Below are 26,699 nucleotides of genomic sequence, written 5' to 3' on the forward strand. Positions count from 1 at the left end.
ACAAATATGGTAAAAGTGCAGGGAGGGGGTCGAAAAGCATAAAAAGGGTCGGGCAAGTTTACTCTCAAAATCACAAATTATGTAGTAACTGCCAAATGCACAGAAAATCATTAATATTTATTCAGAGAATCTGCCGCAGATGGCGAGAGAACGAGCTGGTAACAGTGAAATAGTCACTCAGCAGCATAATTTGGTGTGTGCCCGAATCCAGGAAAACTTCAGAAAAGATAACATACATTGCAAATGAAAGAGCCCAGTACAATTTGCACATAAAAGCTTCAAACAAACTAATTCTCAGGCATATACATTGTTTTGAATATTAGTACCTTTTACTTTCCCAAGAGTCTTTCTCGAATTTCTGCTCATGATAGGAAGCGTGATAAGTCCACTGGACTTCTCTACTATTGTTGAAGAGAGAAGACAGGCAGAGCCGACATGACCAGGGAGTGGGTCACCTTGCACCACTGCTACGCCCAACTCTTCCTGTAAAATGTAAATAGAGCAGTGAAGAAGTTTAAACAATATTTAAAAGTACCGGGTGGTGCCAGCAATGGCTGCCTCACAAACAGTCTGTCTGTCCCTTTCTTCTTTGTGTTTTAATAGTATGTGTTAAATGTAGGCTTTTAGTGTTCTTCAGCTTGTGGGAGTGGGGTGACCTCCATTTAAAACTCGGCAGGCCATTCAGGTGCAGCATGACCTACATGAGAGTCAGACATGAGCAGATAAATCTGCTTACTTCTGTCGTAAACTCAGACAGTAGGTCCTTCAGTGAACCATGAACATTAATTAAAAGCCAACTATTTCAGGTTTCAATACCTTTGCTGGGAGATGGGATTAATACAGATAAGTGCCCGCTGGTTGGCATTGGGTCAATGGCCTGTTTCCCTGTTATATGAATCTATGTCACATTAGAATAGCCAAGTTGTGAACACATTGAATCAGCAGAAAGCACCCGCATCTTTTGATGGAGGCAAATCATTATTGGAGTATCTGAAGGTGATCAACCTGGGACAGTGGCAATATCCGGGGGTTGGGATGAATGACCAGCCATAACCATCTTCACGCATTGATTTCAGCCACTAATTAGTTTTTCCCTCGGATCTTTAGTACAATTCATCAAATGTAGTTTTGATGTTAAAGAACAGTCACTGCTACTTAATCTTCCAAATTCAAAACTGGTGCACTGTTGCAGCTGCATTCAAAATGGCAGTATTACATGATTCTTCTTCAAACCGAATTACAACTGGACGTTAAAAAATTGTATCGAACAACCTGAACAAAACCTCTCTAGGAAACTGAAGGCCAGCAATACTTTAAGCAGCAAATAATCTAAATCGGATTAGATTCCATAACCCGAAATCATACACATGTGAAAATGAAGAAACTATACCATTTAAGCATATTGCTTACAATAACATGAAAAAAAGAGCCAAGGCTTAGCACAGGATTAAGCTATTGTAGCAATAATTGTTTCCAAAATAGAGGGGTCATAATAAAAGCTTTCCTTCCATCTCAAACACTGCAAATCAAGCCAATAATAAGAAATTTGCAGATTATATTTAAGGTTATAAAATAATAAAATGTCATACCTCAAAGAAGTCAAAAATTAGCTCCAGGTTATCTGGCTCCATAGTTTGAATGCTATACTCTGTCCACTGGCCAGGTTCCAAGGCATAGCCACATTCTGGCTGAGAGTGACGTGACCTGTATCCATTGTTGCTGATTAAGGCAATTTCTAAAGTATTGGCGATTTTCTCAGCTAAGATAGTCACAGGTTTGTCATCATCTTCACCTTCTTCACCCTCTTCTTCAAATCCCTCCAATGTCAACTTCACCCTTTAAGTACAAAACGGGGATTCAACCAACCTTACATGTCTAACGGCAAATTCAGTAATAGGTACTAAAAACCTTATTCAGGAAACTGCATCATACAAGTACAATGCTAATCTAATTACTATTTGGAAATTCCAATATTTCAGCAATTGACACAGCTGGTGATATATGCTGTGTCATACAAGCACACAGCTAATCTAATTACTATTTGGAAATTCCAATATTTCAGCAATTGACACAGCTGGTGATATATGCTGCACACCCTTTCAACTCACTTGGGCCCTAGTACCTGTGTTCTATTTGAACTCACCAGGACCCAACTTTTCATGTTTATCAGGAACACCTGAAAATTTATTTAGATGTTTAGATATTACTGCTTAACATCAAAAAAAATAAAATTGCTTTGGAATATTAATAGGAATAACATTCAATTGTTCTGAAAATTTGCCAGTTGAGCACCAAAGTCCTGGGTGTGCTAAATTATTGGAGTTTTATTGTACTATTCCTAAAGCTAGTTGTATCCTGGATAAATCAAATGAGTGTGACTGTTTTACTCCCCTAATGTCTGAAGTTGGTTAACACAAACTATTCTGTTGAGATCAACATAACTATCAGTCTAAAATGGTTACATGCAGTGTACAACTCCCACGTCACTCAGATTCTGAAAATATACATCACATCAAAGTATCAATGTAATACTTAAAACATTATCTCCCCCCCTCTGCTTCCACGCCCATGCTAGGAAGAATGCTCCAGAGATTTAGTACACCATCACTAAAACCTCTCTCCATAGATTAGATTAGATTTTATTTTACTAGAGGCTATGCCATTCTCTTTGGCCCCATGAACTTCAATGGGTTGATTTCTGTTCTCTAATCTGTAGATCATACCACCTAATGAAACAAGCTGAATACTTGGAACTCCATTTCAGCAGCCTGGTCATAAGGTACCAAATTTACATCAGAATTTCCATCCAATTTTCTTCTGTCGTCACGACCTATTATCCAAAAATCCATAGACAAATGCTGCAATTTTAGCTCATTCAAGCATCTAATGCTGATTGGTAGTCCAATTCTCATCTGCTATAACCAATCAGCATATGAATGTGTTCGCTATATGGTTGAACAGGCAAACTATATTGTGATTTGCTTGTCGTGCCATTATCTAAATTAGCAACCCATGGTTGTGGATTCAAGGTGGAAATGTTAATTGAAGACTGATAAGATATTAAATGAATTTCATGCAACTAATGTAAACTGGTTAGAAAAGAAACAATCAAGGGAAGGACTTCCCAGAAAGTATTTTTTAGATTTATGGGTCAGCACCATTTTCTATACATTTGAGCGCTTTTCAGATTAAAACACAGAATTCAGCAGTTTTCATAAATGCATATGGACTGATCCAATTGCAAAGTAGGATCAGGCAGCCTAACTATATTCTTTTAAATCTGCAGGCAATAGATTGAGGTTTGGCCAATGGAATATTATCATTAATTTAAATAGGACAGCAATTTTAACTGAATAACATACCATCTGTCTTCGCAAACAATCAAGCACCCGTTCACATTTCTTTACTTTCCTCTTTAAATCTCAACATTTCAAATGGTTTACCTAAATCTTGATTTCTTGAACTTCTTTTTGGATATGGAAACTGGAGGTTTTTCAGAATAGTGCAACCTCAAGCGAATTTCACTTTGGCATGTTAACCAGCCAGAATCCAATTTCTCAATGTCATCTGTAACAAATTCAGTCACTCAGTTTGAGGGTTTTTTTAAAAAAATAAATAAAAGACACGATTAAATCATTCTCAAACACTTTAAAAAAAACATGGAACATCAAATACAAGTCAGCCATCGACTTCCTAGAATATCTATGCTTGTGGGATTTTAATGAAAATTACATCTGGTAGAGGCATGTAATTAATATATAGTACATGACACCAGTGTGAACATTTCATGAACATCAGCACTGTGATCAGTGGAATTACACACTAAATTTAGCATTGAAGATGTGGCTAGTAAAATAGAAAGACAGAAAAATTGTCAGAATCAAACAAAATGAGACAACATTTCAAAAGGTACTAGCCCAAAGTGGATGATTAGATTTATTAACAGCTTAAGACAAAAGGAAGAACAGATCAATTCAAACAAAGCTTAGAAATAAGAAACCGGTTACAAACAAGGGAGACAAGAGCAGTAATTTGGCTTTTAAAGGGGACACTCCTGTGCACATGAAGCCTATTGATGATACCCTCTGCCATACTCTCTACTCTTTGAACTTGACCCATAAACCATCACGTCAGGAAATTAGGGTTTTTTTCCCCTCTGTCTTAAGCATTCTGATGTCCTCCAAACTGGTTCAGCTTTTCTCCCTGTTTGAGAACTATTGATGAGATGGAGGGAATATTTGGTACATAGATTGGCATTAGCTGGAGGGGTGAAAACTTAAACGGGAGCAATTATTGTTAAATATTTCCCATCGCAAGTCCCAGAAACAGTGCGCCAATTACCACTTTTGGGCATCTTACCATGTTCTTGCTTACATTAACTTTCTTCTACCTTTTGTTGTGATTGAAAATGTTTTACATTTTCTTCAAAATTACAATAAGACACATTGGTTTTGTCAGAATCAGAAAAGGACAAATACTCCTGGTCTAGTTTAATGAGCAAAAGCGTAATGGCAAGAACAGGGATTAGTAGTAGGTTCCGAAAAGAGAGGCATTGACAAGAAATGTCACGATGACAGTTTCTTCCCAGCAGTTATCAGGCAACAGAATCATCCTACCACAACCAGAGAGCATGGCTGAACTACTATCCACCTCTATGATGACCCTCGGAAAATTATGATTGGACTTTGCTTGTTTTAACTTGTACTAAACGTTATTCCATTATTATGTATCTATACACTGTGAATGGCTCGATTGTAATCATGCAATTTCTATCTGCTAACTAGATAGCACGCAACAAAAACCTATCACTGTTCCTCGGTACATGTGACAATAAACTAAACTGAACTGTCCATGCCAACATATGGCTCCCGGCAGAGAAAGCACATTTTGCGATACAAGGTATAGAAGTATACTTAATGGCATGTGGAAGTATTGATGCTTAGAATGTTGTAAGATCGGTCTTCCTAAATCTAATTGTAGCTATTTCACAGTAATTTAATAACACATGGAAAGTGTCTGTGCACAGCATTATCTCAGTAAATTTCATTTTTAATAGATTCTAAACAGAACTCCAAACACAGTAAACTTTATCCACCATCTATTGAACTTCCATGCAACGATAAGCGATTTAAACATGAATAGGACACAGTACTCTCTCTCTCTAAATCCCAAGATTTAAATACATTATACATTACATTTTGTACTTTATGCTGTTTTTTTCCTTCCCCTGCACATCTGAGAACCTCTACCCCGACTCCCTGAAGAGCCTCACTACCTCTTGGCCGTTCACTGACTGCACTGGCCCAATATGTTACACACATATCTGTTAGCAATAGTATTAAAAGTGTGCTAGTACTTCATGCCCATTGCAGACCAATAACAACATTCAATCTATATGTAGTGCCGCAGAAACTCCTATATTTATGATATTTATCCTATCTTATTATTACTGAATTATAAAAATAACCCTACTCACTGTGGATCCCAAAGTTTCCATCATCCAATATGCACTCTTCTAGAAAAAAAAAGGAAGCAATGGGAAAAGTCAATAATTGTTACAAGCATAACATTTTCAGTTCAAAAGTAAACAATTTTATATTCCTAGTTGTAATACAGAGCTAGGAATTAATTTAATATTTTTTATTTCAGCACATGATATATGATTTTGGAATCCATAATATTGAAGCATTTTTAACCATATACTTATCACCAAAAAGAACACGTTTTTGAAATATCTTTCCTGGATTACATAGTGAGCACCGAAGGTCATATCCAGGTCTTAAAAATGCAAACAAAATTTGTACGGCAAACATTTTTTAAATTTCATTCCTCAGAAACCGAACAGCCAGGGAGAAAGTTAAAGACAACAAATTCGGCTTGACTAGTAATGTTTACGGAAAACTAGGATTGAAGAGGAACATAGCAAACCACAATAATGTGAAGCCTAAATGCCCACAAATCTAGGGCCAATAAGTGCATAGGCAATCAGGCTACCTATTTTGCAATGAAATTACCTTCACTAAGGCAATGGAAGTACGTTAACGGCATGGAACAGACATTAGTCAACCATTTTTCAAGAGAGTGGGCACATTCCACCTTGTTGAGGAATACGAATTAGGCAACGCTTTCATTAATTTACAAATTTACAAGCCAATAAAAATGAAATGAACTTCACATTACTGTCAGTAGCCACTAAGATGGAATGAACTCAGTCAATTCACTGAAAGAAACCCTCTGTTTACTTGCACAATAACTTCACTGTGCCCCAAAAAGCCCCCCCAAAAAGATGGCCATTTAGAAAGGTTGATCACTAAGTCAACTTTGACCCAGGATCTAAAACAGAAACCATTGATGCCCAGTGTTTCCACAAAGTAATTTCCAGACCCAGTCCGAAGGATCCTGACAAAAAACAATGTCTGTCCATTTTATCTCCAAATATACTGTTGACCCGTTCAACCTTGTTAGGTGAGCATCTGACAGTTATAAAGGGAAGTCAGCTAACAAAAAAAGAGGGAGAAAGGAACAGAATGTTGATGAGGTTAGATGAAAATAGGTGGGAAGAGATTAATGCCGTACAAACATGAACTTGGAGAAAAGAAATATCCAAAACAAAAAATGCCAAAAGCCCTCAGCAGATCTATTGGTCTGTTTCTGGGCAGTAAATTGGGATAGATTTTGAGCCCATGCTGGATTTGGGCCAGAAAAAAGGGAGGCACAAATGTTCGCTAAATAGCATGCTCTTTATTTAGTGTATTGAGACAGCCAGGACTTGGTTTCAAGACGTTCGGTGCTCTTGCTATGTATCCACAATACGCAAAAAACCTCTTCCTGGCTTACTTTATTATAGCAAAGGCATGAACAGATAATTGAATTGTAAAATCTTTATATACAATTAGAAGTACGATCTTCTGAGTTTCATCATAAAAAAAACTTCCTATGCAAAGAATTGTTAATAACTGTAAGGTCCACCCAAATACTATTCTTCTGAATATGTTCCTAGAGTAGTAAGTATGCACAGTAAGTAATATCAATATTCATTAATCATCTTCGATGGTAAGTACAAAATATGGAAATCAATACAGCCTCACAACAATAAAAAAAAAAAGCTTTAGCATCTTATTCAAATGAAATGAACTACAATTTTGCAAATGAACTACAATATTGGGCTCAATGGTCCTTGGCTCACCTTATAACTGGGGTTTATTTGAAATCAAGCAATTACTAAAGGTAGAACAAATAGGATGGTGCTCAATTCGGTTTCTTCATTAGCACCAGAAACCTGGAATTCTAGACATTGTCACAACAAAGGGAAAACTGGTATTTTAGGGGGAAAAGTCAAATCTTAAAAAGTTTTACACCAATGACATGCTCATGGAACATTGTCACTTGAGATGCCAATTTCAAGGAAAGGGCCACCAGAAGGAAGCCGACTTCAGAAGAAATACAGTCAGTTCGACTCCTAAACTACAAAACAGGTCATTTCTGGCAAGGCTCAAAAAGGGTTATTTAAAAAATAATTAATGAAAATTGTGAATCTGGGAAAAGGAAATGAAGGCAACTCACTTCATGAAGTAACCCAGAGATGGTATTGTCTGAGCAACAGCAGTAACATCTTAGGGGAACTGTGCATTGTTTGAGCACGCATGATCAACTCTTTTCTTCATTATCTCATGTTTTGCTGTCGCTACAGATGATCCATTACAGAGATGTACAGCCTGCTAAATATTGTACTCACCTGTGACATGCAATTTAATTCTTCCAAACCTTATAGCTCATAGACGTTTTAATTGCTTCGTTTGTCTGCATTTATAAATCCAAACCTTAACAAAAACTTAATTACAAGTTAAGTGCAAAATACCACATTTGGTGGTAGTGCCCTGGATCAGCAATAAGCTGTTTTTGCTATGCCAGCCAAGGGCATGATGCATTTCACAGCCTCCACACACCAATTTAACAATCATATACACTCAGCTGCGAGAAGATCAGGTGCTTCATACAAAAGCATTCAGCTGGATTCAAGAAGTTATGGTGGGGAGGCTGGTGTGCAGTGGGGTGAATTGGAAGGAAGGCTAGTGAAGACGCTACATTATGGCTCTTTTAACCGCAGTGTGTTCATTGGGAACAAGAGGAAGAAACAGAATAGAGTATAAAATAGCACTTTGCAGAGATCCAAATAATAATCAAAAATGATAAATATAGAATGCTCAATGGAAATCAGATGGCTATACCAATTTTTTAATTAAAAATCATTGGGAGAGTTTGGCAGAGCAAATAATTATAAAAAATATTTTAAACAAATGTGAACATTTTAGGGGCAAAGGTTGTCTATCGTCAAAAGTGGGCAATTGATAAAAGTAGAATTATTAATGCCCAATACAATTCCCACAAATAAAAGATTAGTGTAAGGCAGCTTCATTTTGCAGCACCAATTTAAAAAGCCTTCAATTCCAGTCATGACTATGCCCCATTTTTTAAAAGCACAAATCACCATGCTTTATATGCACTTTACACTGACAAAGGTATCTTTTTTGCCAATACTTAATTAGGTTTTCAGATTTCCCATTGCAATGGTACCAAATTGGAAAAGTATTGTCGAATCATTTTGAGCCAATACTATGGAGCGGTACGGTGACAGCTTTTTAAATACATCAATGTAGATTGAAGAAAAACTCATCTCCTATTTCTCATGCGGCCAGATTACAAATCAACTAATTAGAGAACAGCACCAAATAGGATTTGACATATTTTCTTTGAGATGGTTGATGTAGAAAAGGAAAAAAAAAGGCTGCGGTTAACTGCCGTGAAGTTAACTTTTATCCAAACAGGAGGCACAATGGCAGAAATCTGGAGAAAGTTGCCGCTTCAATCTCATGTACTAAGCATGGGCAGTATGAATGATCCAAAGAAAATGTAGCAGGCACTTGGTACGATGTTGAAATCTTAACATTAGAATCAATGTGATGGATTGTTTCATAAGAAGCTCATTCCATACTCTGAAGTACAGAACACGATGCCGAACTAACAAAGAAGTTTTTGTCATAAAATAGTTTTTTGTCTTTTACTTTGGGAGATTCTGTTCATAACACAGGCTGGGAACATCCTGGGTGTAGATTGCGAGGGGAAGCACACAGAAGCATGAAAACATGGGTTTCATGGGGCTAAGGGGTATGTGGTAGGATACGATGACTGTTTAGATGTGTTGCTGATCACATTTTCTGTTCCACACAACAGATACATTTGCACAGCATTTAAAATATGGGAAGACTTGCATTAAAAATATACTTCAAATTTGAAAGTTAAATTACAATTGTCCAAGGCTTAATTTATCACAAGTACCCTTGCTATTGCCAATCCGGCAAATAACAAACTCAATACACTGTAGTGACATACCCGACGGATTAAATGATCGTGGATGAGGATGAGTCTCCCACTTGTTGACTAGCACTTGCCGAAGATCAGCAGGGTTCTGAGTCAAGTGATAAAAAGATTAAAGCCCTTTATAATAAACAAAAGGACCAGAAGAAAATGCAAGTTTGGATGTCAAGAGATACACGTTTTTAAACTACTTCTGGTAGAATATTTACAATTTTTCCATTCATGCAATGATGATTGACCAAGGTAATAGCTTGAGTTTAGAAATCAATATAAAAACTGGATAAACCGTAGCACAGGCTAATAGAAAATTAACAGATGCAGATCTGAATTACTTATTGCAGACTATCAATATTAACATTTCTGCCACAGATCCCATCAGCTCCCCAGAGGGGAGAAGTGTTGGCAATGTTTTTGCCAGGTTATTGTCATAAGCTTCCAACTGGCCTGCTGTATGAACAGCACCACTGGTGGATGCCTACGAACAGGCCTTCAGGTCTGGAGGAGTTGCTCAGCACAGCTATTCACTACACAGGATTTGAAGCATTACATTTTAAATTAAACATGCCATGTGCAGTGAACGGTACAAAATGCAGTTATTGTAATTTGGATAAAGACTTTTCTTCAATTAAAATCTCAAAATATTGATTCAAAACAAAATAAATTACTCAAAGAAATTACTATAAATGTCTTAAAATTATGTAAATAAGGACAAAGGAACTATAGATTAGAAAACTGTCCTTTCATCTACAGGATTTCAGTCTGAAACTAGAGGCTTATAAAACCTATCCTCGCTCTACTAATTAGAAGGACTCATCAAATATATCAAGCAGTCTTAATGCATTTTCTTGGGCGCATTGGACTGTGGTTAAAAAAAACAACCTATTTCTGAATTCACTTGCAACATTTCAAGTAGTAGATGCATAAAATACACTGGTGGGCAAGCAGGGAGCGGTGCTCCAAAGGTATTCGGCTGCATTAATCCTGGGCGTACCCAATGTTAATGCTAGGCACTGGTTAATAAAGATGCGGGAGCACTCACCTGGAGAACAAAAAAAATTAAAACACAAAAATCAACTGTAACATTCCATAGGTTTCCTTCTTGTAGGACTGGTTGGTTCATTGCAAATTTTAAAGAAAAATTGTGCAAATTATTAAACTGACAAGGCCGACAGCACACAGAGCCATTAAAGCTTTCTCTCCAAGCCAAAGGCAGTCCGACGCATCATTCAGCTTGAATCGATTCCTCCGTTGTCAAGAGCAAGAAACCTGTAAATGCCAGCGCTTCAACTTTATATTCCTCAACATACTTTCCAGCCACCACCCAGGTTTGGAAGGACACGACCCCTCAAGTGGCAGAAAACCTCCATGTTGCACCATAGGAATCATAGTGGCAACACTAATAAATGCGTACATTTCTTTCACATCAATCCATTTTTGTTGATTTTTATATTTTGGTTATCATGCAAATTGTGGTCTGAATATACATCCAATTATGAAGTCCAATTAAAACTGAGTGCAGGTTATTTCCAACAAGGGCGCGTTTTGTAAATGAACAGAAAAAAAATAAAATTGTGACAATTTGACCATCAAAATGAATTCAAGTAGAAAGCAGCATGTAAAGTAGCCAAACTATTGCAAACAAGAGCGGGATAGGTAGGACAATGCTAGATTATTCACAGCTTTAAAAGATTCCATAATAAAATTAAATCCAAAACCCCAATGCAAGTGTTGAGAAGAAACATTGGTCAAGAGCATACATTTGCCAAAGGAAATCTGTGACAACACAGAGTGGAACAGCCAAATTGGAAAGAGAGAATAGGAGAATTATACAGTATGCGACCTCAACCAGCAAATCATTCCCCAACACAAGGTTTACCCAAAAGCTCCAAGGCACAATCAAACTTACAAATAACAAGCACCATCTGTATCAATGGTAGATTAATACAAGGATTTTAAGTAGACTCAAAACATAACCCTGACTTTTTTTTAAACCCCCAAATTATCCAATTTTCTATCCTTCTCCCAAGAATTATCCTTATTCTGTAACAGAAAACAGCATATCATTCAGCTGTGGAAAATCTCATTATTCTTGCACCAGTATCGAAGCAGAGTAAAATTCAAGTAAGTGATATTCCTCAGTCGCTGCAACTGCTCATGCAATAAAATTGGAGGTTAGATAATACAACATTCTGTTGGAGAACGCTAAAAAAAAAAGCCAACAAGAAATCACATTGCAGCTCGGATTGTCTGGAAAATGGGTCTTACCTTGGGTTCAATAAAATAACATTTGAAGTATCGATATTTGAAACGAATGGCTCTTGGAAGATTAACTGTTGCAGTCCATGTTATTCTGAGGAGAGATAGAGTATGAAACAATAGATTTTATTTAAGAATAACATTTAAGGCTTTCACAAATCAAATGGTTAGTGCATTAATAAAAAAATTACTACAGGTGCACAACCTTTTATCCGAAGATCCAAATAACGAAAACCTCCGAATAGCGGCCATTTTTTCGGTCCTTGAAGAAAGGTCCTTGAAAACGTTCACCGAGGGCAGCCCGCAGAGGTGACAGCGGAACCTCCGGTCGGTCCTCGAAGAAAGGGGAACTAAATCCCCATTCATAAAAGAGAAGATGAGGGTATATTGCGCGGGAGGGTTAATAATTGACAATATGCTGCTGCCTGCCCGCTGAGTTAAAAAGTTCCCACGGTAGACTCACGATATACAGTGTTTCGTGAGTCTTGCGTGGGAACTTTTTAACTCAGCGGGGCAGGCAGCAGCAGATTGTCGCTCGCTTCAGTATCACCCCACCTACACCCCTCTGCTTCCCGGCCATGTGTGTGACCCCTTCCCTCCCCTCTCCAGCTCCCCGCCCATTGCACCGGCGCGGGGGCTTTGCACTGTCTTCACGTCGGCTATTGCAGCAGGACCGTGCCAGGACCAATTGGACACCGACCACCAGGCCCACCGCAAGCACGGAGATCCCAGAGACCCACAGCCAACAGCAGCCCAGCCCAGCCCCACTCCAACTACAGAGGAACCTGGGTTGCGGATGACGGGGCGCAGCTCGGGGCGTCGTAGGGGCCCATCGGGGAGCGGCCACTCAAAGCCACGCCAGGAGATGTAGGGCCCTGCCCCGGTCTTGATGTTGGAGCCCCCGGTGGGCGCTAGCAAGTCCGCGGCAATTTACAGCCGCGCCGGGCGTTGTAAGGCCCCCCTCCAGGTCACTCTCAACCTCTATGATGTTTGCTATCAACCCCGTAATTCGGGCGGGAGAAGTCGCCGCTGCCGGTGCCCCGCAAAGCAGTCTCCCACCGGAGACCCGCGAGCTCCCGGTGTCACCATCCACCGGAGTCGGGTCGCAGCAGCTCGCCCCCGCAACTCTCCACGCTCCGAAGCTGGCTAGCTCCACGGAGGTAGGTCCGTAGGTCCACAGCTCCCACCGCCGCCCACCGACCCCCAGGCCCACTGCAAGCACGGAGATCCCAGAGACCCACAGCCAGCAGCAACTCCAGCCCCGCTCCAACTCCAGAGGAACACGTTGGGGCAGAAGCTGATGGTGTGCAAGGTACGTCTTGTTCTTGGGGTGGCGGATGAGGGGGCGCAGCTCGGGCTGTGGGCGAACTGCCACTTGTCGCTGCAGCGGCCAAAGATCATAGAGGAGCTCCTCTATGATCTTTGGTAGCGGCCCATTGGGGAGCGGATTCCTCTGGAGTTGGAGGGGGAGGGGGGTATTGTGCTGTTTGATCGCCCCCTGCTATCCCAGGGACAGGGAGACACAGCGGCTTTTTAGACTGGTGGGCAATCACTTCCAAAGTTCTGCCCACACAGTCAGTACACTTCTCCTACACTGTATTTCATACAAACATTTATTCTGCAAGAAAAAACGACATTGAAGACTCAAACTCGCGATCGAGTAACTGCCAGGATCAAGGCGCAAACTCGCGACCTTGCGGATATGAGCCGAGCACTCTACCACTGAGCCAGCCATTAAAATCTACGCTAAAAAATTTCCATTCCGAAGACCGACAAATTCTGAATTACGAAAAGTGTCTGGTCCCAAGGCTTTCGGATAAAAGGTTGTGCACCTGTACTTGGAAACCATTTTTGACCAGGAGCTAACCTACAACCGGCCTGGAGATTGACAAGGAAATGGATCTAAAAGAAAATTAAGCTTTGATCTCAAAAACAAGGACCTGCGTCAGTCACAGCAAACATGAAACTTGTCACGGAAACAATTGATCCAGCAACTACTCCTAAAAATAGATGTCTAAAATTGACAATAGCCAGGAAGGAAAGTCTCCTCCTTGTAGTTTCTTGATTTTCAAAACAGTAGATAGATATGAGGGGAAATGGTATCTGGGAAACTTTTGCTCCAAAGATCAGCGATAGAGCCTACACATACTGCCAGAGTCAAACCCAAAAAGTATAGCAAAACTCGCCTTTAACTGTAAAAGCCAAAATACTTAATATATTAATAATAGGTACAAGAAAATGTCTGAGCTTTCTGAGCAAAATCGACCAATGGCTCAACATTATTTGCAGATATTTCATACAAGAGGTCAATTTGAACTTTTGTCACCAGGTTAGGTCTTAAGTGATAAGAGCAGAATTAGGCTATTTGGCCCAGCAAGTCTATTCCACTATTCAATCATGGCTGATCTATCTCTCCCTCCTAACCCCATACTCCCCATAACCCTTGACATCCATACTAATCAAGAATCTTTCTATCCCCTTTTCCTCCCCTCTGATTAAATGTTAGTCAACAAAATGCACTAGCCACAGCCTCAAAGACAATCTCCCTGCCACATAGGACCAATTTAAGACAGGAATTTTACGCTCCAGTCAGGCATTGATAATGTTCATAAAAAAGATCAAAAACCAGTGAGGGAATGAAGCACTTAAATGAACCAGAACCAATAGGAAAGTGAATGATCAACTACAAAAAGACATTTACACAAATCTGACTATTTTAATCCAAAAACATTGTTGAACTTACTCATCATCTGCCGTGGGATCGAGAAACAAGGCTTTCTGACAAGACCAATTGCCAAGCGCAGTTGAATTCCCACATACTGCAAACACTTCACCTACAGTGCCAAACAATTTGAATTAATTATGAGGAAAAGTCACGTACACAAAATACCAAATCAAAATTCTAAAATTCCACATTGGGCGACATGGGGGCGCGGCAGTAGAGTTGCTGCCTTACAGCGCCAGATACCCGGATTCCATCCTGACTACGGGTGCAGTCTGTACTGAGTTTGTAAGTTCTCCCTGTGACCTGTGCGGGTTTTTTCCCGGGAGCTCCAGTTTCCTCCAATGCTCCAAACACAGGTATGTAGATTAATTAGCTTAGCAACATTGTAAATTGTCCCAAGTGTGTGTAGGATAATGTTAATGTGCGGACTCGTTGGGCCAAAGGGCCTGTTTCCGCGCTATATCTCTAAACTAAAAAAGTAACCTATCCCAAAATTGATTATTCGGCTAAAACACTGATTATATAATTAACTGGCTTATAATATATTTGGTTAGGTTGACCTATTCACATTAAACCTTCATGCAATCCCCTCAAAAAACAAGCATTTAGAGAATTCATGTGCACTTAAAATCCTGTACAGTTATAACATAGTTAAGCACAGCAGATGATCAGGTCTTTCCGTCAACCATGACGCTACTCTAACTACTCTCATCTGTCTGCATGTGGTAGGAATCCCTCTATTCTATGCTTGCTCATGCGTTATATAAATGCTTCTTAAATGTTGACATCTTATCTGTTTTACCATCTTCCCTGGCAAACGTCCAGGCACCTTCTACTCTAAATTATTATATCTTATTTTACCCATTCTGTTGAAACGCCATTAATCTGAAACATAAACCATTTCCCCTTCCTTTTCCAACTCGCATATTATGTAATTTACCAAAGTAGCCTTTCTGGTACATCTTACCGTTTCTCAATTGGTTATGGTTACCATATTATTATGGTAATTAAAACTTAAACAAAAGACTGCAAAGCTTCATAACACATACTTGAGCACACCTATAGCCAACGGCAAGTCCTATATTAAGATTATCCAAATTATTGACTCTAGGCAAGTATCGTGATGCATGTCTATTGTAACCAAATCTACTGAAATGACCAACTTTATGCAATCGCATTCCGTCAAGCATGCTTGCTTATAATATAATTAATTGTCACTCAAATACAAGAGGTTAATTCTTTAAACCGTACACTGAAATGAAGTTATTTTAGTAACGCAACCATAAAAGTGCTAAACAGCAAAATAGGTAAATACAGTACCCAATTCTCATCAAAACCAAGCAACGATAAACTAGGTCATCAGTATCCCCCTCTATCCCATGCACCCAAGCGTGAAGCGCTCCTATTTCTTACATCATCCCACCCTCATGCTCCTTTCCCCTCCTTCGTACCCATCTCCTCCCTTTAACCCCCCCTTTTATCCTCCTTTGACTCCTTCCACCCACATCACTCTCTCCAGCCTTACATTTCACTGCTCCTCTCCCGATCTGACACTTTTGTCACTTACTGCACCAATCTGTCAATCAAACCTCCCTCACTCATCACTTCCCAGTCCTTGTCCGCCCCACGTCTCTTTTCCAGCTTCCTCCACTACCCATTCCAATCAGCCTGCATAAGAGTCCTGGCCCGAAATATTGTCTGTTCATTCATTCCCTAAATGCTGCCTGACCCGCTGAACTCCTCTAGCAGTTGGCATCTTACCCAACATCACATCTGTCTACCCAAAAAAATGGCAATAATACAAACTAGCTAAAATGATGCAAACAATGACATGAGACTGGATTAATTGTACAAATTTAATAATCTGTGAAAAATTCCTAAATGAAGCAATTTTATCCCTCAAGTGTGTGAAGTTCTGTGTTCCCATTTGTGATTTCATATATTAGTTGCATGGACATTGAAATATTTATTATCTTTCAATTCCCTAAAGAATACCTGGAAGTGTAGTTCCCTTTATTTTGAAAGTGACCCTTGAAGTGCCCATCCTTAGCGATGCCGAGGCACTACCAATTGCTGATGTTACCTAGAGTAAAAAAGTTAGATCCATTTATTATACAAACTTGTTAAATTGTTGCTAGCAACACTTGCAAAAGATAATAATCAAGATTCAGGTTGAATCTATTGCCAAGATTTTCAATGCATTCACATTCCTTTCCCCATCACTGTTCAATTGGGAGAGCAAGATGGAGTTCAAACTATCAGTTCATGGCAGATGGGCACAAAATGCTGGAGTAACTCAGCGGGTCAGGCGGCATCTCTGGAGAAAAGGAATAGGTAACGTTTCAGGTCGAGACCCTTCATCAGACTTTCACCTGTCTGATGAGGGGTCTCAATCGGAAACATCACCTATTCCTTTTCTCCAGAGATGCTGCCTGACCCGCTGAGTTACTCCAGCATTCTATGTTCTCTTCGGTGTCAACCAGTATCTGCAGTTCCTTCTTATAAATCAATTCTTGGTTTCGATCAGTTGCACTGGTGTGAAAGGTGCCGAATATATAACCACGTTTAAATACAAGCGACAATATTGCTCGGATCAAGAATCGTGAACCACAACTAAATGAGGCATTGGTCCATTGTCAAGCAATGTCATTAATTCTCTTAACATCTCGAAAGCCTACATCTTCAAAGACTATATTGTCAGAAAGAAACTCTAGATTATTTGCGCAGCAACCAATTGCTAATTTAATTGGCGGTTCGCCATTTTGATTGCAAAAAAAAGATTTTTTTAAGAATATTTCCTGATAAGCATGACAAATGAAATCTCCATACATTTTCTACTGAAACAATGGCCTAAGAAATTGATTTGGCATTTTTAAAACCCAGTCATGGCTTAAGCCTTTTCAGCTACTGACATAACAATCTAAGCCTTTTGCCTATTACAGCAAAGCAAAAGTTAAAAATTGCCACGTCAGTCTGAAATTACAAGCCAAAATGCGGTAAAATATCACTGTACTGTCAATGTATTTTAATGCTTTTGCCAAAACAAAATGGCAAACATGAAAGCTCAAAATTATCTGAACAATGTAAACTATGTGGTGGTTATATTACTGCCCTTTGCTATATTCAGTACCACTGAAGGAATCTGCAAAGTTTGACTGGTTAACCATAACGGACAGGTAAGCCCAAGATAATTAAATCAATGGATATTTATTTAAATTTCAGCTGGAACATCTTGTTCATATATTGCAAACACATATCACAATTTAATTGCTAGTGTTTGAGTTAAAAATAAGTAATGTTGCATTATGAGAGTAAGCTAACACATTAAGTATTTAAGTCTGTTGCCAAAAGCAGAAACGTTACTCGTGCTTGAGTAGCGTGTGCTTAAGATTCATACACAGCCAAATGTTCATTACTGTTAAATATTGAAACCAAGTTAACCATTATTATTTTAGTCTGGCGGCTGCAAGTAGCCACTAAAACACTCGCCCAAATTTAGCAAATTGAAAATATTTATTAACATAGAAGGTGATCTGGCCCATGAGTTTTCGTAGTTTGCAGCAACAATCTGGATAGCCCTCCTCACCCACTTGCTCATCAACTGCCTCTTACTACCAGATCCTAAAAGCATTGGTTGCAGTACTATTCCTGAACAACTTCATTGCGCACATTGCTCCAGTGCAAAAAAAAAATCCTCAGAGACCTCCATTTCGCACAATTTAACAGATTATACAATGCCAAAGTGTCCCTTGGAGTTTACTCGTGATAACAAGCCCAATACTGGCAGTTTTCGCAATACCTTTTGGTATTCACATGCACATCAACTCCATTTCCCTCATCAATCTCCTATTTCAAAGATGTTATCAGACACAATCTTTTAAATTAAGCATTTGCTCACAATCCTTAAAATAAAGCTAAATTACTGGATCAATATACATACAAATATTAATACTCTTGCATAGCTTTAAATAGACAAACAAACAAAAATCACATTGGAATTTCCCTCAACAACCTCCTATTTCAAAGATGTTATTAGCCCCAATCTGTCTTTATCAAATTGATCCACACACATTGTAATTACAAACCCAAATTTTAATTAAGCACACACTAACAATCCTTAACACGCACAATCAAATTAAGTTACTGGATCAATATACATATGAATATTAATATTAAACTTGCAGAGCTTTAAATAGAGAAACAAAAAAATCTGATTTAAATAAAATCTTACTACATCAATTCCATTTTTGTGCGTGACCAGATTTGGAAGGTTTATACACCATTTGCATGAATTTACACAAATATTTAAAAGGAAATTCTTCCCTTGCCGGTCTTTGTTCCTGAGAATTGCTTGTGACCTGAACAGTTTGTTAAATTGGAAATGAACAAAAACTGTGTGTGGGAGAGGATCACAGATGGGAGAGGCTGTGATGAGATCGTGAACTGGCATGGAAGAGTTGCTGCCAGCTGGCCTCACTGAGAGAGCATGTACAGTGCATTCAGCTTTGTGAGCTTGGTTGTTGTTTGTGGGGTTTGGTAGAGACACACATGCCAAGTTCCCACACCCCAGAGGAAGACTGCAGCAGCCAGCAAATGCATCTCACCAGTCACCCTAATGCTCATTCATATATATGGGCTGCCCACAGGTTGGGCATCATAATCTGCGGTGGATGCCCGAATTAACTAATTTCTCATTGAATAGTAATCTAGGGTGGAAATTACTCCACCGGGTGGCGCTGCCAACGGTCTGTCTGTCTTTGTCTTTTTTTTTTGCCATTTTTAGTGTTTTAAAAAGGATGTGTTAATGTTTCTCTTGTTTGTTTTATGTGGAGGGGATCAGGGGAAACGTTTTTCAATCTCTTACCTTGCCAGAGATGCGATTGTTTTCCAGATCGTATCTCCGGTCGCTCTGCAGGCTTGCTCGAGACTGACTTTTGAGCCCCACCGCGGGGCCGTGGATTTACCATTGGAGCTTGCGATCCCTTGCCTGGGATCGACACTCCAACCGCGGCCTGCAGATTTCACCATCGAGGAGCTTGCAGTCTCGGGTAGAGACTTATGTCGGAAAGCTCTAAATTTGCAGGTTCGACCTGCCCCAACCCGGAGTCCGATCGGCAGGCGCGGGAGAGCTGAGATCCCCCTGACGCAGGAGCTTCATTGCCCCGACGCGGAGGGCCCAACTGTCGGCTGCAGCAGCCAAGATCATCCCGTCAACGGAAGGCTCAAGGCCCCCCAACCACAGGAGGACAAAGAAGGGAAGAACTAACTTTTTTTTTGCCTTCCATTTGTGAGGAATGTGGAGGAGTCACTGTGATGGATGCTTATGTTAAAATGTATTTGGTTTGTTTTGTTGCTTTTGATTGGTATGACTAAGGCAAATCGAATTCCTCGTATGTTGCAAAACATACTTGGCTAATAAAGTATGATTATGATGATTATGATTAGATCAAAACAAGGAACTGCAGATGCCAGTTACTGGATATTTATTTGCTAAGTTAGGACTTTATTCCTTGGAACGCAAGAGGTTGATTTGATCATATAGAGGTGTATAAAATAGTATAGATCGTGTGAATACACAGTCTGTTACCGAGGGTAAAGGCATCATGAACCAGAGAACATAGGTTTAAGGTGAGAGAGGCAAGGGTGGAGGGAATATGGAACAAGCTACCCACGGAGGAAATGGAGACAGGTACTATAACACCATTTCGAAGATACGGATAGATACATGGATAGAAAAGGTTTAGATATGGGCTAAACGCAGGCAAATGAGGCTAGCTTAGATGGGCATCTTGGTCAGCATGGACAAGTTGGGTCATAAGGTCTGTTTCCACACCGTATGACTTTATGAGTAACTTTGTTTTACACTATTTGAGCACCAGATTATTTTGAGGCATTTAGAACTTGATTAACCTACAAGTTTAGAAATTGAAACCCACTATGCTTGAGGAAGCAAGAGCATGGAATGTAATATCAAGTCACATTCTCAATCTTAGGGTGCCTTTTCATATTTCACTGATCTAAATAATAAGTAAAATACAAAGAGGCATTTAAAATAATCCCAAGCGGTGGAGTCAAATTAGAAAGCAAACAGGATGTTATCTGGCTGAAACACCAAGCCATGGTCTTGTGGGTTTCATGAAAACAAAATGTTCTTTAGAGATATATACATACTGTATAAAGTTGGCTTCTGCAGTGTCATGCTGTCATCATCGATTGCCTTTAAATCTTCAGACCTGCTTATGTGTAATAAAAATATAATGCTTTACTTTTAACACAACCGTCAAAGCTATCAGCAATTAACTCTGCTAAATGTTGACCGTATGTGACTCCACAATATCTGCTCATTGAAGATTAGAATCCAACCCAAACAAAGTTTGTGAACCGCCAAAAAACAATATGTACAGCAGTTAATCATTTCAAAAATGGAAGTGGACTCTTATCAATACTCTCTCTTTGCTGTCCTTAATTAAAAATATCCAAGGACAAATTCACCCAGATGTTGCAGTCAGTAGCTATCAACAGCCCTACAATATTTAAGCCGACCGCTGCAACGGTCATTTTGTCAGCTTTTGTTCAGCAACGAGTGTTCTTACAACTGCGTTATCCACGGGGTACTCAAAGCCCCTAGTCAAAGGCTGATCTGGTCACCTGTTCCTTAAAGCTCCAAGACATTGCAAATTATAAAATATGATGATGTCCATTTCTGATCCCACAATGACCAACTTGCTCATCGAACATCCACCCAACTCACTGAGCTCCAATCTAACAAAAAATCAACCATTCAGCCTTATTTTAAAACCGCCCAGCGCTCTTACTAAAGCACAGCTGTCCTTTGAAACGTCTACATCATCTTAAACTAAATCCACACGTCAAATGCGTTTTTGTAAAAATCTGTACGCGCCGGTACAACGTGGCAGTAATCTTTTTTGTGCTGCGTCCGATAGAGTCCACGGAAGGAGGGGGAGGGGGATAAGGAAGAATCGAGATGGAGGTTGGGGGCTGGGAGAGAAAGAACTGGACGGTGTGGCTTATTTTGGAGGGGATAAGAGGGGGAATTTGCTGGGGGGGGGGGGGGGGGGGGGGGGGTTGTGTGGGACCGGGACTATGCTTATTTCGGGGGGGGGGGTACAGAGAGACCGGGACGAAGGATACAGAAAAGGGAGAGTGACGGTAGGGAAATGCCACTGATTGTTTAATTAAGGAGGGCTGGAGCTGGGTCAGGGGGGTTGGGGAGATGGAGGTCCGTTGGGAAAGGCTGTGATGCCTGGAAAGAGTCCGAGGCGGGCCCGTCTGGGGGGCGCTAGTTTGAGGTGTGGGATAGGAAAAGTCTGGAATCCCTTTGGTTGATGGAAGAGAGACAAAGACTGTCAAGGAGTTGATGATGGGATGGGGGGGATGGGGGAAGAGAGAGAGAAATTAGGAAAACCCGCGATTCCCTTGTGAGGGGGGAGAACCAGTAGGATGGAGGAGGGGGGACCGGGATCTCTGGTGGGGGTGGGGGAGGAGAGGAGGGAAAAGAAAGACCGTCAAGAGGCCGGGGGGGGGGGGGGAAGAGAGAGAAAGAGTAGATCCAGCTGGCGATAAATCCGGGAGAAAGAGAAGAGGGGACGGGGAACGGGAGAGGATGGTGACAGTGGCGGGAGGATGAAATCAAGGACCGGTTCGTTCGGCGCCAGCTCTGTGAGGTTTTAGAGAAAGGCAGGGCCGGCTGGCGCCGGGTGGGGGGAAGATAGCCTGGGGCTCGATGGTTTTGGGGAAGGAGGAACTTGAGGGGTTGAAGTACACAAGGACAGACATTGAGATGTGTAAGACACGAAAAGCCGGAGTAAGTCAGCGGGACGGGCAGCACCTCTGGAGAGAAGGAATGGGTGACGTTCCGGGTCGAGACCCTTTTTTCAGACCGGTTAGGGGCAAGGGAAAAGGAGAGATATAGCCTAGACGGTGATGTGGAGAGATAAAGAACAACGAATGAAAGATATGCAAAAAGGTAATGATGACAAAGGAAACGGGTCATGATGTAGGGCGAAAAGGAGACGCTAGTGCGACTTGGGTGGGGGAAGGGATAGAGAGGGGGGGGGAAGGAGAGAAATCAATATTTATACCACTGCCCAAGCGAAATACGAGATGCTGTTCCTCCAATTTGCGTTTAGCCTCACTATTGACAATGGAGGAGACCTGGGACAGAAAGGTCAGCGTGGGGAAGGGGAAGTAAAGTGTTTAGCAACCGGGAGAAATTGAGATGCCGGGCGGCATTAGTCCCGGGATTGGGGCCGCGATGGGTGAGTGGAACACGGGCCGGGATATGGGGGGGAGGTTGGGGTCCAATCCATCCCTCCCTCCGACAAACAACAGCGAGGAGGAGCCGCAATGCAGGAAACAGGCGTGGGTTGAGCGACCAAACGGCCCCATTCACCCTCCTCACCCCAGTCTTCGGGGATCCGAGCCATCGTCGACGACGCCGCCGCCGCCACACTGCTGGAGCGCGGCATCAAGAACGCGTTCTTCCTCAGCCGCCAGCGAAATACTTTGGCTGCCAGCGGGATACAGGCGATGCCTCGCTCGTCCTTCTCTTTTCCTCTCTCTGACTCTCTCTCTCTCTCTGCCTGCCGTTAGAGCATCGCCTCAAGACCCACCTCCCGGTCACTTCCATTGGCCCATTGCCTCTCTCTGGTTGGTTCATCCGGCTGTCGATCACCGTTTTCCGCTAGCGGCCCGCCTCCCGACAGCTCCCATTGGTCCGCTGCCGCCCGCTGCTTCTTTCTGATTGGTCCTTGCTACTGTCGATCAGCGCCCACCCATCGCCGTCCCGCTTCCTCTCTCTGATTGGCGCCTCCCGGCTGTCTATCACCGCCTTTCCCCCTCGCTGATAGGGTAACACTGCGGTCCCGCCCTCCCGTTGGCCCGCTGATTGCCGCCTTCAGCTGTCTATCACCGCCTTTCCCCCTCGCTGATAGGGTAAGACCGCGGTCCCGCCCTCCCGTTGGCCCGCTGATTGCCGCCTTCAGCTGTCTATCACCGCCTTTCCCCCTCGCTGATAGGGTAAGACCGCGGTCCCGCCCTGCCGTTGGCCCGCTGATTGCCGCCTTCAGCTGTCTATCACCGCCTTTCCCCCTCGCTGATAGGGTAAGACCGCGGTCCCGCCCTCTCGTTGGCCCGCTGCCGCCCTCTGATTGCCGCCTTCAGCTGTCGATCGCCGCCGGAAGGTGTGAAAGGTAACGTCGTCTGGCGCTTGAAACCAAAACCGCCATTTGGTTTACCTCATTGTTCATTGCATAAAAACATAGCCTTTCGTCCCTTCGACCCAGCACCACCATTCAATATGATCATCCAAAATCAGTACCAGTATACGATTCGTATCTCTATTCCCTGCGTTTCTCTATTCCTTGACTCCTTTAATGTGTAATAATTTATGAAACTTGTTCTTGAATATATTCAGCAACTAGATCTCAAAGAAAATAGGTGCAGGCTCTTTCAAAGTCAAAACCGCCATTCAATATGATCATGGCTGATCATCCAAAATGTCCCCCCCCCCTCTACCCCTCATCCCTTGATTCCTTTAGCCTCAAGAGCTAAATTTAACTCTCCTGAAAACATCTTCCTCTCACCATGGTCTCAACCCTTCTTTACCCCGTGACTTTGTTCTCACTCCCCATCCCCCCCATTCGTAACAAGGGCCGAGTCCCCCTGGTCCTCACCTTCCACTCTACCAGCCGTCACATACAACAAATAATCCTCTGACATTTTCGCCACCTCCAACGTGATCCCACCACTTGCCACATCTTCCCATCTCCTTCCCTGTCTGCTTTCCGCAGAGACCGTTCCCTCCAGAGTAACTCCCTGGTCAATTCGTCTCTTCCCACCCGAACCACCCACTTTCCCTTGCAACCGGAAGAAATGCTACACTTGTCGCTTTACCTCCCCCCTTGACTCCGTTCAAGGACCCAAGCAGTCTTTCCAGGTGCAGCAGAGGTTCACCTGCACCTCCTCCAACCTCATCTATTGCATCCGCTGCTCTAGATGTCAGCTGCTCTACATTGATGAGACCAAGTGTAGGCTTGGCGATCGCTTCGCCGAACACCTCCACTCGATTCGCAATAATCAACCTGATCTCCCAGTGGCTCAGAACTTCAACTACCCCTCCCATTCCGAATCCGACCTTTCTGTCCTGGGCCTCCTCCATGGCCAGAGCGAGGACCACCGTAAATTGGAGGAGCATAACCTCATATTTCGCTTGGGCAGTTTCCACCACAGCGGTATGAACATTGACTTCTCTAATTTCAGATGGTCCCTACTTTCTCCTCCCCTTCTCGGGTTTCGACCCGAAACGTTGCCTATTTCCTTCGCTCCATAGATGCTGCCTCATTCGCTGAGTTTCTCCAGTATTTTTGTCTACATCTCTTCATCTTTTATTTTTGTAATAATTTTGTAATATATATATATATATATATTTTTTTTAAATTATTTTTAATTAATAAGACCTGTTTAAACTTTGCAGCCACTTATTATTTTCTGTTCATCAAGCCCCACATTTAAAGTTTAAGCTCCCCTGATAAAAAATTTATCTCAAAGGTAGACACAAAATACTGGAGTAACTCAGCGGGTCAGGCAACATCTCTGAAGAAAAAGGGATAGGTGATATTTTGGGTTCAGACCCTTTTTTAGACTGAGAGTTTGGGCATTTAATAAATATTGCAATCAGTTGGACTTGATCAGGCAACTGAACCATTCTACCAACAACTAAAGAGCAGTCCTGAACTACTGTCTATTTCATAGGCGACCCTCGGACTATCTACGATCGGACTTTACTGGCTTTATCCTGCACTAAACGTTATTCACGTTATTCCCTTTATTATGTTGCGGTACACTGGATGGCCCGATTGTAATCATGTATTGTCTTTCCGCTAACTGTACACATGACAATAAACTAAACTGGATGGCTGAATATATTGCAGCACGTTTATTGGAAATAATTCTACAAACAGTGCATTTAAATCTGTGAAGTACAACATGTATATAATGAAGTAAAACAAATCATGGCACTTTGCAGGAGAAATAGCACATTTTCAGAGAAATGCTTTGAATAATGTCTTGCAGGTCAGCAATGTGATTCTGGCTACTCAATGTCAGAGGTGATGTCTTTCAAATGAGATGTTAGACTGAGGTTTTGTCTGCACTCCCATAGGGTAAAGAGGATTGTGTGGTGTTACTTAAGTTAGTGGACTACTGGGTTATCGTCATAGAAGCTTACTGAATTATGAAAGGCCTGGATAGAGTGGATGTGGAGAGGATGTTTCCACTAGTGGGAGACTATAGGGCCAGAGGTCATAGCCTCAGAATTAAAGGAGATGGGGAGGAATTTCTTTAGTGAGAGGGTGTTGAATCTGTGGAATTCATTGCCACAGTCATCGTGGTCAAGTCAATGGATATTTATTAGGCAGAGATAGATAGATTCTTGATTAGTACTGGTATTAGGGATTATGGGGCGAAGGCAGGAGAATGGGGTTAAGTGGGAGGGTAGATCAGCCACGATTGAAAGGCGGAATAGACCTGATGGGCCGAATGGCCTAAATCTGCTCCTATCACTTATGAACACCAGGAAAATTAATATCTTGATCATAATTTCATTGCTGTTTGTCAGGCTATACTATATACATACATTTTCCATTGTAACAATAACTATAGGATAAAAGCACTTAGCGAACTAAAAATCATTTTGAGTAATTCTGATATTATAGAACGTAAATTTAGGCGGCTATGTTATTCAGCTATTAATCCAGCAACCCAATTCATAGATCTGGTGACGAGTTCACTTCCAACGCGGCAGCTAGAGGATTTAATTCATTTCATTAAACAATCAGGAATTCTGTCGTAATGCATGGTATCAACCAGAAACATTGACAATTCCTTCCACCCCTGGCTCTCCCTTCACACCACCCCCCCCCCACACACACAGGTCTGAAGAAGGTTCTCGACCCAAAACGTCTCCTCTTCCTTCGCTCCAGAGATGCCGCCTGTCCCGCTGAGTTACTCCAGCTTTTTGTGTCTATCTTTTGTTTGACTTGCTGATTTACTCCTGCAGTTATCTAAATGCTCAGGAATTTAAATCCTGATAATGGAAAATGATTTTTTATCAATACATTCAGGATTATCCATGAAAACTGAATCCCAACAATCTTGTACAATAGCAAGTGGTTACATTAAAAGTGCAATTCAAGTTCCAATTATCTCAATCTAGCAATAAGTAGGGCACTTTTTATTAAAGAAGGCATTGGAGTTTTAAATATGTAGACACCTTGACTGGCTACAAAAATTATTTGGTTAAAATAGATATTGACTGGAACAC

At 41.4% G+C, this 26,699-nt stretch overlaps 2 protein-coding genes across 3 annotated transcripts in view; one reads left to right on the top strand and one right to left on the bottom strand.

Moving 5' to 3' along the window:
• Positions 1-193: 193 nt before the first annotated feature.
• Positions 194-22,958, bottom strand: LOC116976377 (glycerophosphocholine phosphodiesterase GPCPD1-like). Of its 2 annotated transcripts, XM_033026219.1 has the most exons (11): positions 22,779-22,958; positions 20,528-20,589; positions 16,352-16,439; positions 14,375-14,465; positions 11,641-11,725; positions 9,391-9,466; positions 6,932-6,934; positions 5,477-5,515; positions 3,444-3,567; positions 1,590-1,836; positions 194-483 (listed from the first exon to the last, which is right to left on the bottom strand). In XM_033026219.1, the coding sequence occupies exons 3-11, from the start codon at positions 16,398-16,400 to the stop codon at positions 295-297; spliced, it is 903 nt and encodes a 300-aa protein (XP_032882110.1). In that variant the 5' UTR covers positions 16,401-16,439; positions 20,528-20,589; positions 22,779-22,958; the 3' UTR covers positions 194-294. The 2 variants fall into 2 exon arrangements, with proteins under 2 accessions (XP_032882110.1, XP_032882111.1); XM_033026220.1 differs by lacking the exon at positions 6,932-6,934 and having other exon boundaries at positions 196-483.
• Positions 22,959-23,508: 550 nt separating this feature from the next.
• The window catches only part of shld1 (shieldin complex subunit 1), a 76,909-nt gene continuing 73,718 nt past the window's right edge, over positions 23,509-26,699 (top strand). The window contains exon 1 of the mRNA XM_033026221.1: positions 23,509-23,568. The gene's annotated coding sequence lies outside the window, so the exon portion shown is untranslated. The remainder of the gene's footprint in view (positions 23,569-26,699) is intronic.

This window comes from Amblyraja radiata, chromosome 8 (genome assembly GCF_010909765.2).
Source record: "Amblyraja radiata isolate CabotCenter1 chromosome 8, sAmbRad1.1.pri, whole genome shotgun sequence".
NCBI lineage: Eukaryota > Metazoa > Chordata > Chondrichthyes > Rajiformes > Rajidae > Amblyraja > Amblyraja radiata.